The sequence below is a fragment of the Diaphorina citri genome, unplaced genomic scaffold, assembly GCF_000475195.1.
Source record: "Diaphorina citri unplaced genomic scaffold, Diaci psyllid genome assembly version 1.1 scaffold377, whole genome shotgun sequence".
Lineage (NCBI taxonomy): Eukaryota > Metazoa > Arthropoda > Insecta > Hemiptera > Psyllidae > Diaphorina > Diaphorina citri.
In genome coordinates, this window is record NW_007377812.1 from 135365 (window position 1) to 154994 (window position 19630).

The following is a 19630-nucleotide window of genomic DNA, read 5'->3' on the forward strand; positions in this document are numbered from 1 at the left end:
AAAAAAACTATAAGAACAGAAATAGCCCATAATTCATACTGTCTTACTAACATGTATTTCTGCATGAATAATTTTAATTAGAAAATTTCATACGTAAATTTTATGTTCTCGAATGTCATATTCAGCGATCCATGATGGCAGAGAAGGCAAATTTCTGTCAATGTCGAACTATTGTTCTAGAGGAGCTGAATTGAACATTTGCAGGTGACCTAAAGAGCCAAAAATTTCTGGATTGGATTTCTCAGGATTGAGATATGGTTCCTCTAATAGTTTTGTTATCAGATGTTCGATAAAGTCTCTGTACATTATGGTTAGGAGATTTCCTTTTTAGAATTTCAGATCTTTGGTGACACATTCTAAAGACAATTCTACTCTTGAAGAAGTCATTTTTCCCCTACTCGTTCTTCTCCTCCACCTCCCCCTCCTTTTTCTTTTCCTTCTCTTCCTCCTCCATCTTCTCTTCCTTCCTCACTTTCTACTTCCCTCTGCCTTCTTCTCCTCTTCATGTTGTTTTTCTTTCTATTCACCATCATCTACTTCTTCTTTCAACTTATTTTTCCCACACTACCCAGATGAATGTACATCATCCTGATCATAATTTACAATATCTACATGGTCAATATCTTTGCAGCTTACTGCATTGTGTTCAACATTAGGACAACCTAGAACTTCACTTGGATGCATTTTAAAGTTGTAAATAGTTGTAAATCATGCATTTACAATATTTACCCACATGATCATTACATCTACAGAAATTCTTACAAATGCAAATACAGAAATAGTATGTATTATTTATATCTACACATTTAATTTTTCATAAAATCAGCAACTCTCTACATACTTACAGGTGATTAGTTAACATTCAAAGAGCTCTACAAGGTTACATCTTATATTATAAAAACAAGATTATTTAATAATGGCCAAATTCACATGACCACTACTACTAAGTGAACAACCAACCAAGTTAAACGTATCTATTTTTGCAAAAACTTCTTTTTGTTTGGTAACAATATTGTTAATTGTAAACTTACCTTGAAATACATATCTACTTGTATAGGGTAGGTAGGTCTTACCTAAGGAAGTGGGTACATTGGTATGTCAAGTGTGTAGAACTAGGTACATTTGATAAATAAATAATCTTTCAAGTTCATGTTGGAATGTCATATCTAATCAACTTGCAAAAAAGTATAGCAATCTAGGTATTGGAATTTTGAATAATTTTAAAGGAATCAAGAATCAACCGTAAGGGCATCCACTTTTTGCTGATCAAATTAATCAGGGTTAAGGTCAGGGTACCACCAGGATTTTGTTGTTCATCAAAATACACGAGCTTGTGTAAAATTCTCCCTCTCTTTTTAATGGGAAATCAAAACCTTTAATTTCTTTTTCTCGAAACACGATTATCATCTTCAGATTCTTCTTGGGTTAATTATTTATTCTAAACATCTAAACCTTCTAGATTCTAAACCTTTTAAAAGTTTAAAACTTCTAAAATTATTCTAAAACACCCTGTATAAGAAAACTCAATTCTGATCAAAAGTAATAAATATCTCAAAACGGGTTTATCATCTTCAGATTCTTCTTGGGTTAATTATTTATTCTAAACAGCTAAACCTTCTAGATTCTAAATCCTTTAAAACTTCTAAAATTATTCTAAAACACCCTGTATAAGAAAACTCAATTCTGATCAAAAGTAATAAATAATAATGAACAAATATATCTACCTAATAATAAATGAAAGAAAAGAAGGAAGAATCTACAGATCTGGTCTCGAGGCATCTATTGAACTTAAAAGTGATATAATTTTATTATCTCACAAAAGGTAGGTGTAAAACTTGAATAGATAGGTACTTGATACATTAGGTAGGTATCAAACTTGAATAGGTATAGCTACCTCTACCTACATGGGTAGGTATAGATAGTCTCGACAATCTTCTTGAGGTAGGTCCGAATCAATTCAGGAACCAAATTCATGAGTCACTTCTTAATTAACTTCTGGTACCTACAATCAAACTTGAATAGGTATAGCTACCTCTACCTACTACCTACATGAGTAGGTATAGGTAGTCTCGACAATCTTCTTGAGGTAGGTCCGAATCAATTCAGGAACCAAATTCATGAGTCACTTCTTAATTAACTTCTGGTACCTACACGCGGAAAATACCTACTTTGCTGGGTCTCTTACACCTGATATTTGGTGTTTGGTGATGCTTCCTTAATTTCCATCAAGTTCCTGGATGGTCTTTGTCCAAACTTTGTGGTTCGGAAAAATGAGAAAATTGTCTCTTACACCTGATATTTTTTGGTGTTTGGTGATGCTTCCTTAATTTCCATCAAGTTCCTGGATGGTCTTTGTCCAAACTTTGTGGTTCGGAAAAATGAGAAAATTGTTGATGTTGAAAATCACAGTGCTTTCTCAGTCTTCTGAGATTTTTACTTTCTATTACCTTTACGTATAGGGAACCTATACAAGGTAATGAGAAAGTATTGCAATCGGTCCAAATTTTCAAAATCTATTCAATAATGGCCAAATTCACATGACCACTACTACTAAGTGAACAACCAACCAAGTTAAACGTATCTATTTTTGCAGAAACTTCTTTTTGTTTGGTAACAATATTGTTAATTGTAAACTTACCTTACTTACCATACAATAGGCAATAAGGTCCTTATAATAGCCTATACAGGTATGGAGCTTCACAAAGTTGTACTTCGATAATGTACAAGCGTGTACTTAAGATATCTAGGAATAGTAATAGCAAGCGTTGGGATGGGTTTATCTTCAGTTGCTCTTAAGACTTAAGTTGCTCTTAATTTATTTTCATATTTATGTAGATCCCTAGGTGTGAACAAGAAGGATGATCTTATCAATGAATGATAAATGCATCAGGTTTCCATTGCATTCTATCACGTGTATCTGTTTTACTTACTGACTTGTTAGGTGTTATTGAGAAGATGAGAAGTCTTCATTTCTGTACAATGTATTTTCTAATATTCTTCTTTTCATTTTGTTATTCTTCTGGTGCCTATCCAAATGTTGGCAATCATTCTGGCGATCTTGACTTTGTTGACTGCTGCTTTGAAGATTGCTTTCTAATGTTAGAAAAGTATTTTGAAGATGCGGTTCCTCAGATTATTGCAAATTTGCAATTTAGGCACTTGGGTGTCTGTCATTAGTTTTTGATGACAGGTTCGTCACTGGTCACTTGTTCATAGATTTCGGCTAGGAGACGAGGAATAGTTTACGCAAGAGTCTATTAGTGTCTTCCTAATTATATCTATTGGATTATTGGACCAAGTACTAAACAACTTACCATTAAAATTCTCCATGAGAGTAGTAGGTAGTAGGCGGGTTTCGTATGATGCGTTCAATATGCTCAACAACCTCCGTATGTTTGCTTATTAGGTCCACTCTAGTAATTAAGATTTCTGGCTTAGTCTAATTAGGAGATTTGGTCTTAGGGACACTACCTTTTGAATTGGTCTATTCGATGAAATTCTTAAGCCCAGCTGTGTATTTGTTCTGAAATAAATTTCCCAATGTTATTTAGCCTTCGAAGGTTGAATTTAGTGTGTTACCTTTCAGAATTCCTTGGAAGGCCATTACAGAGTAAAGTGTCCTTTTCTTCTGTGACGGGATACCTTGCAGGCCACCGGATAAACCAATCATAATAAAGATTTTTATAATTCAGGTATCCTCTTTCTGGTTGTTATCAGCTAAATTAATTAGCCATCAAAACTTTGAACTTAACTACTTATACGTACATTAAAATAATTCTTTATAATATGAATTTAAGCGATTGCCTCAGTGTGTGATGTTTTCATTAAGGTGTTAGATGGTTCACGTGGAATTCTGTACTTGAATGTTCTTGCGTTAGAATTTAAGACATGTGTAAAATCAAGTGCCTCGTTTTAATTGGATTCATCACCTAGGTATACTAGGTGATGATTCTGTTGTAAGAACATGAACACGTTATCATGCATATACGGTTTAGGATTTGCCTAGGGCAAATTCACAATATCCGCAATCTTGGAAGAATTAGCAATCGGCTGCCTTGAAATTGAAAAATGTCATACTGTCATCCCCGATTCATACAATACATTCTCTTTACAGTGATTTTCCGATATTCTTAGATAGGTACACTCCAGGCACTCTAAGTACATACCATAATAATCTGTTCGTTTTCCGTACCTCTTTGAATCGGAAGTCGTCATAGAAGTATTCTAGATAGGTACACTCCAGGCACTCTAAGTACATACCATAATAATCTGTTCGTTTTCCGTACCTCTTTGAATCGGAAGTCGTCATAGAATCTAGATAGGTACACTCCAGGCACTCTAAGTACATACTATAATAATCTGTTCGTTTTCCGTACCTCTTTGAATCGGAAGTCGTCATAGAAGGTTGCTAGTATTAGCTAGGTTTACCTAAAGGTCGCTGATTTTCCGATATTCTAGATACCTATACTCCAGGCACTCTAAGTACATACACATACCATAATAATATGTTCGTTTTCCGTACCTCTTTAAATCGGAAGTCGTCATAGAAGGTTGCTAGTATTAGCTAGGTTTACCTAAAGGTCGCAACTCGTTTTGGAACGTTTTCACTTCCGATATTCTGGGGAAGGGCAAGACCTTTTCTCGAAATAGAATTTATGCCTTTCATATCCATACCTTTCAAATTTCCATCTCAAATTCTCGGGTGTCTTGCTCTCGTTCTAAATTTTGTCCTAACTCCATAGAATAATTTCAAGTCTACCGTGCAGTGAAAATGATCGCTGTCCACCAGTTGATTAGACTCAGTAATTATATCCATTGTTACCTTTGGGATCACTAAGTGGTTTGCTATGTGCAGCGACAATTCCATTAGGCACGCATGCTATCACATCACGCGTTTACCTTACAAACCTCGCATGGATTGTACACAAGTTAGGTTTATACAAACACAACGTCTATTAGTCCACCATGTGTGTCTAGTGAGTACGTTACTCAACATGGGTATTTGCAAGCCATACTGTTCCCGCCAGACTAAATAGTCCAGCATTGCAGGTTATGTGCTTGGGATAGAGCTATTGCAGGACTAATAAACGTTGCTTGCACGTACAAATTACTTGGGTCATATGAATGTTAAAGTTTTGTATGTCACAATAGATCTCGAAAGGTTTTTTTACAGCAACACAAGTGCTGACGGGCTGACTTGTTTCTTGGACATTTGAGTAGTCTCGAGATTTTGATGTTAAAGAGAAGAATACCTACCACCAGGGTGTCTAGGTAGCAGCGAGTGATTCTTGACTTATTGAATCACGAACTACCTACACTCTACAGGGTCCTAGAGAAATTCAGCGGATAGCCAGATCTTTCAAGGAAGCTATGAATATTGAATTCCAATCGACTAAAAAGTTATTTCTTTTATTTCTGCATTTTGTACCTAAAATTAAATTATTAATTCCTTAACTATTCTATCAACTATAAGCCTAGGCTTGTGTCAATGTTCTATATTTGGCGGTTGATGTCAATAAATTTCCAAATATGATTCTGTTGATGGGTACTTTATAATTATCTAGGTTTTGTTCATTTCTTTCTTTGAACTTTGGCTCATCAGATCTTCTTCTGAGATAACAATATTGATTGTCTAGAGAAATTCAGCGGATAGCCAGATCTTTCAAGAAAGCTATGAATATTGAATTCCAATCGAGTAAAAAGTTATTTCTTTTATTTCTGTATTTTGTACCTAAAATTAAATTATTAATTCCTTAACTATTCTATCAACTATAAGCCTAGGCTTTTGTCAATGTTCTATATTTGGCGGTTGATGTCAATAAATTTCCAAATAATAAGAGAAATTCAGCGGATAGCCAGATCTTTCAAGAAAGCTATGAATATTGAATTCCAATCGACTAAAAAGTTGTTTCTTTTATTTCTGTATTTTGTACCTAAAATTAAATTAGTAATTCCTTAACTATTCTATCAACTATAAGCCTAGGCTTTTGTCAATGTTCTATATTTGGCGGTTGATGTCAATAAATTTCCAAATATGATTCTGTTGATAGGTACTTTATAATTATCTAGGTTTTGTTCATTTCTTTCTTTGAACTTTGGCTCATCAGATCTTCTTCTGGGATAACAATATTGATTGTCATTCCTAGTTTATCTACAATGTACTTTACGGCTGCTTTATCAAGAAAGTGCATTATTCATTTTGCCGTTATCATCACATTACTTCTCGCCTGAGCATTCCTATTTTATCTACAATGTACTTTACGGCTGCTTTATCAAGAAAGTGCATTATTCATTTTGCCGTTATCATCACATTACTTCTCGCCTGAGCACAGGTTGCAAACCTAGTGAAAGTCAACCCGTATCTCATCACACGACTAATTATGATTCATTATACAATCCATCATGCTTTTATGACCACTCTGTTGTACATTTTCAGTGCATTCTCTAATATATCTGCTTTATAGATACCAAGTTCCGATAGAATTTATCGAATATCATTGATTCAGTTTCGGAACTAGGCTTGATTTCATTTCCTTTGGTCATTGAGGAGTATGATTTGTCAGCAGAATACTCTGTTATACATTTTCAGTGCATTCTCTAATATATCTGCTTTATAGATACCAAGTTCCGATCGAATTTATCGAATATCATTGATTCAGTTTCGGAACTAGGCTTGATTTCATTTCCTTTGGTCATTGAGGAGTATGATTTGTCAGCAGAAGGAATAGTTTATCTCTTTATCAGTGATTGTGATGAGATTGTGCAATTCTATCCGTTGGATATGACCTATGTCTTGTCCAATTTGGTCTTCAAATGTTTTATGCAATTCCTTTCCTCAAGGTTTTTACATTTCAAATTTCTAGCTCCAGGATGTGCTCTTATCTCCTCCATAGATCTATGTATCCAATCGGATATTGATTGGTAACCTCGACAGGTTTTTAAAATGGGTAGATATGTATTGTAGATTTTTACCAGATATTTTACTCGGGCCTATCCTAGTTGTTTGAAATATAACACAAGATGGTTTTGAACTATTTCACCAATGCCAAACTTGGTATGTATTGTAGTTTTTTACCAGATATTTTACTCGGGCCTATCCTAGTTGTTTGAAATATAACACAAGATGGTTTTGAACTATTTCACTGTATTGTAGTTTTTTACCAGATATTTTACTCGGGCCTATCCTAGTTGTTTGAAATATAACACAAGATGGTTTTGAACTATTTCACCAATGCCAAACTTTATTGATTCTCAAATCATTTTGAAGGCCTTTTATAATTTACGGTCAAAAAGCGTGACGTAAAATTTTCAACAAAATCGAACTTCCATATTTTTTCCAAATTTTATTCCGATAATAACTGCGATAAGTTTGTTGTTTTGCACCTACCGCTTTTTGAAAACAAATCATTACAAACAATTCATTGAATGAATCAGCCTAACTTTGAACTTTAATGACACAAACACGAATTGTTGTAGGTAACGCATAAATTAACAACGAATCAATTGAACAAGTAATAAATTTGAATAGTCTAATGAAGAATGTTAATTTTGTTGAGAAACAACCATTCGATCTAGTTTAATAATACCAAATTTGTTGGGTGTTTTACTGATGAAATAAAACAAGTTCAATGCTGTGACGTAACACGATTGGGTGAATTTAAGAACAAAAGTAAAAGTCAGTTGTCGGTTGGGTTACTAAAATAGTCATGTCAAAGACTGGTTTGGATTCAATTAGCAACCAAGTAGCTCTATATCCGCGACCTTGAAGCATGCTAGTGAAGTTGCTGGCCATGACAATGACTCTGTGACCTGCGACCGTCACGATATAAGAGTTATGACGTCACAGCTAACAGATTATCTTACGAGGTGTAGTGACATTTCTCATGGTGACCTAGCACGTAGCGTTTTGCATACGGAATTACTGTAGGTTGGATTGGCGTGATTTATCGATCGGCGATCGAAAATTGTTCAGTATCTGGATCTAGATTATCTAGTATCTGCAAATCTGCATTTTCTACATTATGTATTTGCAGTATTCCAAGGGATGCACTCAGATCAACTTAAATATTAAAGTCCGATAGTGTCGAGCAATGCCAACAACCTGAACCCAATAGATCTGTAGACAAATCCACAAGGGATGTCGCCGACTTCCTTGACCTAGACGCAGAGAATATTGATGTTGTTGCGAATGTTAACATTTACCACAATATCAACATCAACAATATTAATTAAAAGCTATTCAAAATTCCCACACTCTGGCGGCAGAAATGACTCTCCTAACACTTGAATCTTAACTAACATTGGCCCTTCTTCTTGGGAACAATTAATTGACTTTCTGTCAAGATATGCTGCAGCTTGGCATTCCATTGGAATATTGCCGGTAGTATAGGAAGTGACGTTTGTAGTGCTTCTTGCCAGGTCTCACACTTGAATCCTAACTAACATTGGACCTTCTTCTTGGGAACAATTAATTGGCTTTCTGTCAAGATATGCTGCAGCTTGGCATTCCATTGGAATATTGCCGGTAGTATAGGAAGTGACGTTTGTAGTGCTTCTTGCCAGGGATTATCTGTACCAGAGGATATCCCTGGCAATGCAGTGAGGAAACTAATAGCTAGGAGGGCATTAGGTGGGTAAATGAAGGCGATAGATAGTTATGCTATTGTGACCTAAGCTCTAAAAAAATAGTCTAAATATTCATACTTCTAACAATCAGATTACAAACCTATATTAGCTGAAAGTCTAAGTTTTGTATAATAATTATATTAATTAATTAGGTGCCTTATCACTTCATTTGATACTTTCAGCAGTTCAGCACCTATGTATAATATTATTGTATATTGCAGCTTCCTTCCTAAACACCTTCTCTTTTGGTTCTCTTATTACAAACCTAGCTGAAATTCCAAGTTTTGTATAATTATATTAATTAATTAGGTGCCTTATCACTTCATTAAATTTGATACTTTCAGCAGTTCAGCACCTATGTATAATATTATTGTATATTGCAGCTTCCTTCCTAAACACCTTCTCTTTTGGTTCTCTTGACACTGACACTTTCAGTCATACTCATTACTCATACCTGTAACAGATAAGCTACTGTTACTAACGTGAAACTGTCCGATTTCACAACTATCGCAATGACTTTGACTTGAAATTTATGAACCAAAGCGATACCGAGATTAAGTTCACCGATTGATAGACCTATCCATCCGGTGACTATCGATTTCATGACCATTTCCAATGTTTCCCTGAACCACGGGAAAGTGTGGTTTTACGAAGGGACCCTGCAAGACTGCAAGTCTTGGCGGTGAAGAGGACGTTTCATACACTTTTTGAAAAAAATTGAAGTCTCTTTAAAACTTGTCCTGGCGCAATGCCGTACTCCTAGACCTATCATCACAGCTCAAAAGTTGTCAATAATGTCAATCTTCATTTTTAATTGGTGTCTATGTCTATCAGTCTATCTACTTATTGTCTGTTTTGATGCATTTATTAATTTTTTGCACCGTCTTCCTTTTCCTGTTACCATGTATTATTTTTTTCTCCATCTTCTCTTGTTTCAGTTCTTCGTCTACTGTTGCCTGTTCATCAGCCTAGTCCTAGCTCAAGATGACTTCTACTCTGACGTCTTCGGAGGTTTCAGTAGGATAGGATCAGCGCGAGATGCCAGACAAAACACAGGTGAGCTAATCTTCAAATTGGGGATCACTAATACCTTATCCGTGTCCAAATGAATTCAGCATGTGAACCTCCAGAATTTGGGATAGTACTTTGGGATCAGGATAAAATCTTGGTTAACATTCTCAGGATATCGAGACGTTAAATTATTGAAATGTCGCAAACACTCCTTTATTTTCTCCATTTAATTGGAGTTCCCAGAATATTGAGGAAGTTACTGAAATTTCGTTCAAAATCACGGACCTTTATTTTCTCCAACTCCAATTATTGTCGAAATTCAAAGAGCAAAGACATTAAACTACAATACCACAATTTTCTGAAGTGTAGGGGATCGAGAATCACGTATTTTTTTTACAGGGGACTAGCATCTCAGTTTTTTGCCCTTTAATCCTTAATTGGTTTTCCTCTTTTTCACTTCCAAACCAAAAGTTCTGGCTCTCGTCCCAAATGGTTACGTAACTTTTGCTTCTTCCATCCTCAGGATCTAATGCCAATGCACCTCTAATATTCAAACGAAATTCAAAGAGCAAAGACATTAAACTACAATACTACAATTTTCTGAAGTGTAGGGGATCGAGAATCACGTCTTTTTTTACAAGGGACTAGCATCTCAGTTTTTTGCCCTTTAATCCTTAATTGGTTTTCCTCTTTTCCTCTTGTAAACCAAAAGTTCTGGCTCTCGTCCCAAATGGTTACGTAACTTTTGCTCCTTCCATCCTCAGGATCTAATGCCAATGCACCTCTAATATTCATTTGAAGGGTGAAGGCCAACCAGTCAGATTTTTCACCAGTCCGAAGTCGAAATTCAAAGAGCAAAGACATTAAACTACAATACTACAATTTTCTGAAGTGTAATAGGGGATCGAGAATCACGTCTTTTTTTACAGAGGACTAGCATCTCAGTTTTTTGCCCTTTAATCCTTAATTGGTTTTCCTCTTTTTCACTTCCAAATCAAAAGTTCTGGCTCTCGTCCCAAATGGTTACGTAACTTTTGCTTCTTCCATCCTCAGGATCTAATGCCAATGCACCTCTAATATTCATACAGGGGACTAGCATCTCAGTTTTTTGCCCTTTAATCCTTAATTGGTTTTCCTCTTTTTCTCTTCCAAACCAAAAGTTCTGGCTCTCGTCCCAAATGGTTACGTAACTTTTGCTTCTTCCATCCTCAGGATCTAATGTCAATGCATCTCTAATATTCATTTGAAGGGTGAAGGCCAACCAGTCAGATTTTTCACCAGTCCGAATCTTTTATTTGTTCTTCAATCCTCTTATTGACTGCTTCACCTTGCAGACGTACGTTCAACTTTGATCTTGAAGTTTGAATCTTCTCACGTGGCAGGAGCAAGAGTTGATTGCTCTTGTGCCTTTAGGGTTGTATTGGTTTTGTGTCTGCAGATACTAAAACATGACTATACAAGATGTAGAATTTATAATCTATTAATAGCTTCGGGAAAACTTACTTTGGATCTGGACATTCTGGAAGATGGAGGTTCGAGTCTAAGTCAAGTGAAGCTTCCACAATAACTTGAAACTTAAAGTATGGTTCCGACCCTAAAATGCTTGGATGTTTCTTGTGATATTTGAGAAAAGTTAAAAGGGTAATAGGAAGGTAGGTACCTGTTATGAGGTGCAGTACACAAACGACAACCTTCCCCTATGCGTGCGGGATGTCAAAACATTTTTTCTTTAATTATTATTGGGAGTAATTAAAACACTGTTTAATTGCCCAATTAGTTCGAATTAGTCCTCAACCTCTTCGGCACTATGAAACAAATCGCTAATACGTCCCTCATTATGTAGGAATGTAAGGATTTCGTGTTCAACCAAAAGGAGAAAGGCAATTTGAGGGGATTGTGGCGTAGAGGTAATCTACGCCATCCTATGACTTTGGTGAACAGTGAACACACCCTAACAGTCCACTTAAGTTGAGAAATGTCGAGGGTTGCGTGTGTATCGAAGGGTTAAATAAGACTGGCAGTATTTATATATTTTTGTAAGACATTTATTTATATTTAATCGAAGGAGTTTCAACAATAAAAGCCTACCACTCCCACCTCGGGGTGCCAGTCTGTAGTGTAGAGCATAATTTGAGGAGCTTTTTAACAACTTATTGTTCTTATAATAGTTATTATTACAGTCTGTATTGATTTTGTTCTGTCATTAATTCATTATTTCTTGTGTTCTGTTGATTATTTCTTGTGTTCTCTTTGATTTTTTTCGTTGTCTTCTGATGTTCGTTATTGCTTGCACGAGTATTTAAGGTCTAGTTACTAGTAGGATATTGCCTGGTATCTATTTTATGCTGGGAGATACAAGGGATAGTCAGCAGGGTGAGGCTGCTCTAACCGTACGTACGTGGGTACTATCACTTTTCTAAATGGCTACTTATAGTGACTAGCTATAACACACTATAGGTTGTAGGAACAGAAGCAGTGGCGTAGCGTGGCGTATGGCGTGTATGGCGGCCATACAACTCAAAAGTTCACTCTAATGCCCATAAATATTAATGGCATGTACTGTGATGGGACTTGGTAGACCTGTAGCTTGCTAATCACCGAGTTTGTAACCATAACTTGCAAAATGCAATCGACTGACATTGTGACTTGCTAAACTTGTAATGCAAAATGCAAGTGACTTTCCCGGTATGAAAAAAAAGTTTATAATGAAAATAATAAAGTCTGTGCTTGAATTTAATTGGAACAAGATTGCTGATAAGTTCAGGGATAACAGAAGGTAGATAGGCATAGGTATAAAAACTCTATAAACCATTTGCTAAACCAATTCTCTCACAAGCACGTTAAATATAGAGCTCAATCCTCCTCCTCTAAAACGTCAGCTTTAATAACTGAAGTTTGTGTCAACTGAGGAGCAAACAAAGGTCCATGGCATTTTCTTTTAAATCGTTTTCTTCGGACATTTTGTAGATAGGTACAATGGTACTAAACTTATTAAGAAGCTCGGTAAAGCTCCGCCACAAGTCAAAAATTGACCGCTCTACCGAGAGATATTATACCACAGAGCAAGTAGCCGTTTTCAGGTAGTTGTAGAGAGAAAACTTACCTACTTATTAAGAAGCTCGGTAAAGCTACGCCACAAGTCAAAAATTGACCGCTCTACCGAGAGATATTATACCACAGAGCAAGTAGCCGTTTTCAGGTAGTTGTAGAGAGAAAACTGGTTTGACCTCTATAATAGTTCGATTTTTTTGAGAGAGAGAGAGAGAGAGAGAGAGAGAGAGAGAGAGATAGATAGCGAGCGAGAGAGAGAGAGAGAGAGAGCGCGAAAGAAAGGTCTGATAGAGGGAACTGTATAATTTGTAACTGCTAAGGTCTTATCGTCCGGAAAACGAAGAGAGAAGTTGGACAGGATAGGGGAAAGCTAGCCGTTCCGAGAACGAACTTTAAAAAGATTAAGTTTGCCTAGGACAAGACTCAAACCCGCGACCTAGCGCTTACGAGGTAGAAGTAGTTTATCCACAAAACAAGAATAACGGACGGCCTTAGTGTGGGGAAGAATGCACGAATTAAAAATGTGTCCGCGGGACACATACCTAATTCTGTCCAGAAAATAGATACCTATAGCTGCCTACAAAGAAGGGGAAGAAGAGTGAAGATTTGAAGAAGGAGAGAACAAGAATGTGGACTAGTAGGTATAGGCTTTAGATAGGTACACTTAGGTATACACAGTAGTGCAAGTGATTACCTACATATTAATAGTTGACACCAGGTAGTGGACAAACTATCCTAGTGGCGCTGGGTGTCAATTTATCAATTTAGTTTGTCAATTGTTATGTAACTCCTGGTAATTCAAGAGTCAAGACCAGCTGAGGTTTTCATCACGTTCTGATCTTTGAGAATTAGGAATGAATTATTCAAAGCACCAAGTCCGCCTACCGATTTGATTCAACATTGTGTTTACCAGATGCTATCATTTTGTTCAATCTCTATTTAAATAAAAACATAAATAGGTAGGTGGTACCTAGGAATTAAAAAATAAAATAGGTACCTTACATAGGTAGGTACATAAAAAAATCTCCTGTGATTATACCCCCTCTGTAATTATGTGTTTAGATAACTATTTATTTTAATGCTGATAGTAGGTATGTATATTCCGATGATTATATCATAGTAGGTATAATCTCTATTACCTACAGTCTAGCTACTGAGATTACCTACTGTTACTATAGCGTAGGGTTTGGTCCTTCAAGGAAACTAGAAGTTCAAGTCTACAATAATAACAGTGCTGACAGTGATCCATAATTTCATACTGATGTTTTCTATCTCTGGCTTTCTCAATTTATAGTGGTTAGCTCTTTTAGTCATCTTGCAGCTATACCAACAGAAAACTTGCAATATTTTCATGTACTAACTTTAGTAGGTATTTGAATTATCCTCTGAAAATGGTCTCAGAATTCGGTATACATTTAGGTACGCACATCTAAATTAGAATTGCCTGACATAAGGAAGGGCATTGAGGGCATTCTAAGCGACCTTTGATGTGAACCCTACTTACTTCCTGACTTTGACTACCTAATATTTACAGAAGTTAAAAAAGTATTTGAAAAATTTGAGCCCGGAGGTGAAAAAGTGTTGCCAGTTGAGCTTGTTACCATTCGGTTGTAGCTATGTACAGGGTTAGGCTATGCTAAGGTTTATAGCTCCGAAAGCGAAGAGAGAAGGAAATCAGGATAGGAGAAAGCCAGCCGTTCCAAGAACGAACCTTAACCTGTTCGGGATAAAATCCTCTCAGGGCGGGAATCGAACCCACAAGAACTCTTTATTTAATGTTTTGAACTATTCAGATCATCTCCTCGAAGGCGAACTTGGATACGAGGATACGTTGTTCCAACACTTCAACAGAAGATAATACGTTGAATCCAGAGCCTTTGAAAAATGTAAGAGAGGGAGAGAAGAAAAACACACATAATGGGAAAGTAAAATGTAAAAACAAGTGAAAAGAAAAAGAATGTCAAAGGAAACATAATAAAATATCCAAGGAAATGAGCTTCCTTGTCTTTTTTCTAACACAAGACGCAATCGAGTGTGGTAAGAAAAAAGAAACAAAGAAGAAGAAAAATAAAGAAGCTGTGAATGAAGTGTCCGAACTAGACATCAAAGGAGTAGCCTACGGAGCCTTTATTTTCTTAAAGAAAGGTTGCCGACCTAAAATGGTTTTTTCTAAGCTTACTCCTCTTTTTAGAGAGAACAGACCAGTCAGCAGAAGCTGTAGAATTGATTAGGTTGGTTGGAAATGTTGGGATGGACCGGCCTTTTTTTTTCTTAAAAAAATGTTGCCCACCTAAAATGGTTTTTCCTAAGCTTACTCCTCTTTTTAGAGAGAACAGACCAGTCAGCAGAAGCTGTAGAATTGATTAGGTTGGTTGGAAATGTTGGGATGGACCTAATAGGCTCGGACCAACCTGACATGGTTTATTTGTCACCGAACTTTTGTCTGACGAAAAGACCGACCAAAAGTCCAATAGGACTAGGTTACAAAGTTAAAAGCCCAATTTTATTATGCACTATTCTCATAATGAGATATGCACCTACATACTTATTAATGGACAAGCAAACCAATTCTAGGAATACCTATTGTAAAAATGTAAGAAAATTTGCAACGTTTCCCTATTCTCCTCTTCCAAAGACCTATAATATCATTATGCCGATGACATTAAATTTTATTACCTCTCTTTTTATGAACATGACGTTGTAGTTGTACGTTATTAATAGACAAGCAAACCAATTCTAGGGATACCTATTGTAAAAATGTAAGAAAATTTGCAACGTTTCCCTATTTTCCTCTTCCAAAGACCTATAATATCATTATGCCGATGACATTAAATTTTATTACCTCTCTTTTTATGAACATGACGTTGTAGTTGTACCAGTAATAACAAAGTTTTACAAGCATATGACGTTATATTAACGTCACTAATGCTAATGGATATCGCCTAAGAAAAAATTAGATGAAATAATAATGGTGCAAATCTTGCCATTGCCAAGTAGGTGCAACCCACGCGAATTCCTTCAGAAAGAACAATATCCCGCACAAAAGCGGATTACTGGAACAGCAAATCCCCACACATAGTTATGTTATAGTTGCATTAGAAAAACAAAACATGGAAAGCAAACATGTAAAAAGAAACACAAAATATAAAAAAAATAAGAACATTAAAGAGTAAAAGCATGTAGAAAAGTACATACAAGAAGCAATGGAGATATGTTTCGTGGAAGAGCTTAATATTTTTCCAAAGCTGATTATAAGAGAAAAGGAAAAAGTTGTTCCCATCTGCGACTTTTGTCATGTATGCCTTTTCCTATGCAAATACAATAAGGACAGAGTATGCCAGCCAGAGTTGTAGAAAAGGCAATGTGGATTGTACGAGTATGACAATATATTTACCTACTACATATTTACAAACTGTAAGCCGATATGATTTTGTGTGAATACGACTTTTGGATGAGGCTTTTTGTTTCATATAAGTTTTCAACATGGCATTTTATAATATGGAGCCCATGGTTGAAATCGGTCTTAAATCAAAACATCTGCTATAGGCTAGTACCGCTAGTACCTACATACAAACAGTACCTACAGTAATCATTTGCTTTTTCCCCATCCGTGGCACAAGCTCCGGCTTTTACGGATGGGTATACCATTTGTTAACAATTTATTTTGATGAGAGAATTGTTCTGAAAAACCAATAAATGGAAACTTATAAAATAAATAATTTGCCGATGTGTAATTATGTATAGGTACGCCGGTACACAAATCGGCTGATATTCAGATTTTCCACCCGGAAAAAGGAAAACTCCCTTTGGTGTGTCTACGATCTATATCCGATTTCCGACATCGGAGATCTGAACGATACTTCCGATTCCGATACCACCTCTAACCAATTCAAACTTCCGACATGAACCTCTGAATTAGTTGAACTTCCTTCTCTCTTCAACACGTGAAACCAAAACCCGTTTATCGAGTTCCCACTTTGAACCAAAGTCTCCAAGTTACTATGACAACCCTATGGTCTGAGTGCAGTTTAGAATGCCTGGCACATGGTGTATTAACCTTTTGCGTACAGAATCAATTTCACCAGAATCGCTCTTACGGTAGGATTCATGTCCCACATGAAACTCAAGTGCTTTCTCTCAGTCTTCTGAGATTTTTTTTTAGGGGAAAACACTAAATCATTTCTAAAGGGAATTGGACATCATTAAGCAGTAAGGAACCAGACAACAGAAACCACCTTTTAAAGAACCCTAGTGCCAGCCTAGTTAGCTTGGTTGGTAGCGTGTCTGCCTTCTAAGCGCTAAGTCGCGGGCAGATCAAGAAATCCTGGATAACAACACCAGGGGATGTTAACCAATTGGAGTCCTGCCTTTTTTGCCACGACATTGATTGAATAATAATCAGAGAGAAAACTTGAGAGCATTTCTTAAGGTGCGTCTACATTTAACTTGACCGACAACAACGGGAGATCATATTATAAAGATGGTGAGATCAAGGAATTTCGTTGAAATGGAGAAAAAGTTTATCATGTGGACTGTGGACATGTGAACGTATTTCAGAAGATGTCCATTTGGTATCTAGTATATAGCATCTACCAATTTATTCTACTATAGTGTAGACTCTGTTTTAAGCTTCTACATTTAAGTTGACCGACAACAACGGGATATCATATAAATAAAGATGGTGAGATCAAGGAATTTCGTTGAAATGGAGAAAAAGTTTATCATGTGGACTGTGGACATGTGGACGTATTTCAGAAGATGTCCATTTGGTATCTAGTATATAGCACCTACAAATTTATTCTACTATAGTGTAGACTCTGTTTTAAGCTTCTAAGAGCTCTTCGTGAACTTGTAATCTTATCAAATCCATGGCTACTGTCGCAACACAAAGATTTGTGGTTCACTGCATTCAAAAATGTATCAAAATCCATAATTATGTGATTTATGTGAACGGGTTAAAACCATAAAAACAAAAAGACGATAATTATTATCATTATCACACATAACCATAAAGAAAACTAATCGACACTCAATGAACATGTTGCAATTGATTAATTTATTTTCATATTTATGTAGATCCCTAGGTGTGAACAAGAAGGATGATCTTATCAATGAATGATAAATGCATCAGGTTTCCATTGCATTCTATCACGAGATTTTGAATTCTATTCCACACGTGTATCTGTTTTACTTACTGATTTGTTAGGTGTTATTGAGAAGATGGGAAGTCTTCATTTCTGTACAATGTATTTTCTAATATTCTTCTTTTCTTTTTGTTATTCTTCTGGTGCCTATCCAAATGTTGGCAATCATTCTGGCGATCTTGACTTTGTTGACTGCTGCTTTGAAGATTGCTTTCTAATGTTAGAAAAGTATTTTTAAGATGCGGTTCCTCAGATTATTGCAAATTTGCCATTTAGGCACTTGGGTGTCTGTCATTAGTTTTTGATGACAGGTTCGTCATTGGTCACTTTTTCATAGATTTCGGCTAGGAGACGAGGAATAGTTTACGCAAGAGGCTATTAGTGTCTTCCTAATTATATCTATTGGATTATTGGACCAAGTACTAAAAAACTTACCATTAAAATTCTCCATGAGAGTAGTAGGTAGTAGGCGGGTTTCGTGTGATGCGTTCAATATGCTCAACAACCTCCGTATGTTTGCTTATTAGGTCCACTCTAGTAATTAAGATTTCTGGCTTAGTCTAATTAGGTTTTGTCCTAGCACAAATTGCTCCGTGATATTTTCGGTTCTTCTGTCTTGATAATTACCAGCTTATGAACTTATGGCGTCAAAACAGACATATACGGGGATTTTGAAAACCGTAAAAACCTGAGGCCAACTTCACAAAATCCAATTACATGGATCACCGAGTCCTATTTCCAATGACACTGAAATCGGTCTTAAGGATCAACGTACAATTGCCTTCTAAATACTCTGCTAGTTCTTTTAATGTCCAATTAATAGTTAACTTTATTTTTATAGTCCTTTAAAGTTCTTGACATCCATGGTACGCATAGTCAAACATTAACTCAGGACTGGAGATTGTTGAAATACTTATGCCTTCTGTTAGGAGGGTATCTAGCAGTAGTATATTTACTTACAGTGTATCTATCTATCTCTCTGAAACCTAAGGTATCCATCAAATTGGTCACTTTAGTGGCGCTGCAAACAGTGAAACTTCTCTTGACTTGTTCGAGATCTTCATTAAAACCATAATTATCTTTGTCATCCTCACATCACTTGATGACATGTAGGGTATAGGAAATACCTCCTCTGCTTTCTACCTTGGGCCACGTCTATTTCCACCAACTTGATCTTCTTATATCAGACGCTTCCTTGTAGAACCACAACATTTTGGATGTGAAAACTCATTTTGAAATTTCGGTTTCCTTGGCAGCACGAATTCAGGACCTCTTTTATGCCAAACTTTATTGATTCTCAAATCATTTTGAAGGCCTTTTATAATTTACGGTCAAAAAGCGTGACGTAAAATTTTCAACAAAATCGAACTTCCATATTTTTTCCAAATTTTATTCCGATAGGTAATTGCGATAAGTTTGTTGTTTTGCACCTACCGCTTTTTGCAAACAAATCATTACAACCAATTCATTGAATGAATCAGCCTAACTTTGAACTTTAATGACACAAACACGAATTGTTGTAGGTAACGCATAAATTATTAACAACGAATCAATTGAACAAGTAATAAATTTGAATAGTCTAATGAAGAATGTTAATTTTGTTGAGAAACAACCATTTGATCTAGATAACTGCGATAAGTTTGTTGTTTTGCACCTACCGCTTTTTGAAAACAAATCATTACAAACAATTCATTGAATGAATCAGCCTAACTTTGAACTTTAATGACACAAACACGAATTGTTGTAGGTAACGCATAAATTAACAACGAATCAATTGAACAAGTAATAAATTTGAATAG

At 36.0% G+C, this 19630-nt stretch overlaps 1 protein-coding gene across 2 annotated transcripts in view; it reads left to right on the plus strand.

Annotated features, from left to right (window-relative positions):
• LOC103508195 overlaps nt 1-19630 on the plus strand; it is a 39499-nt gene that overhangs the window by 1946 nt on the left and 17923 nt on the right. For both annotated transcript variants that reach the window (XM_026822859.1, XM_008472727.3), the window contains exon 2: nt 9564-9681. In XM_026822859.1, coding sequence (XP_026678660.1) covers nt 9564-9681 — 118 coding nt within the window. The remainder of the gene's footprint in view (nt 1-9563; nt 9682-19630) is intronic.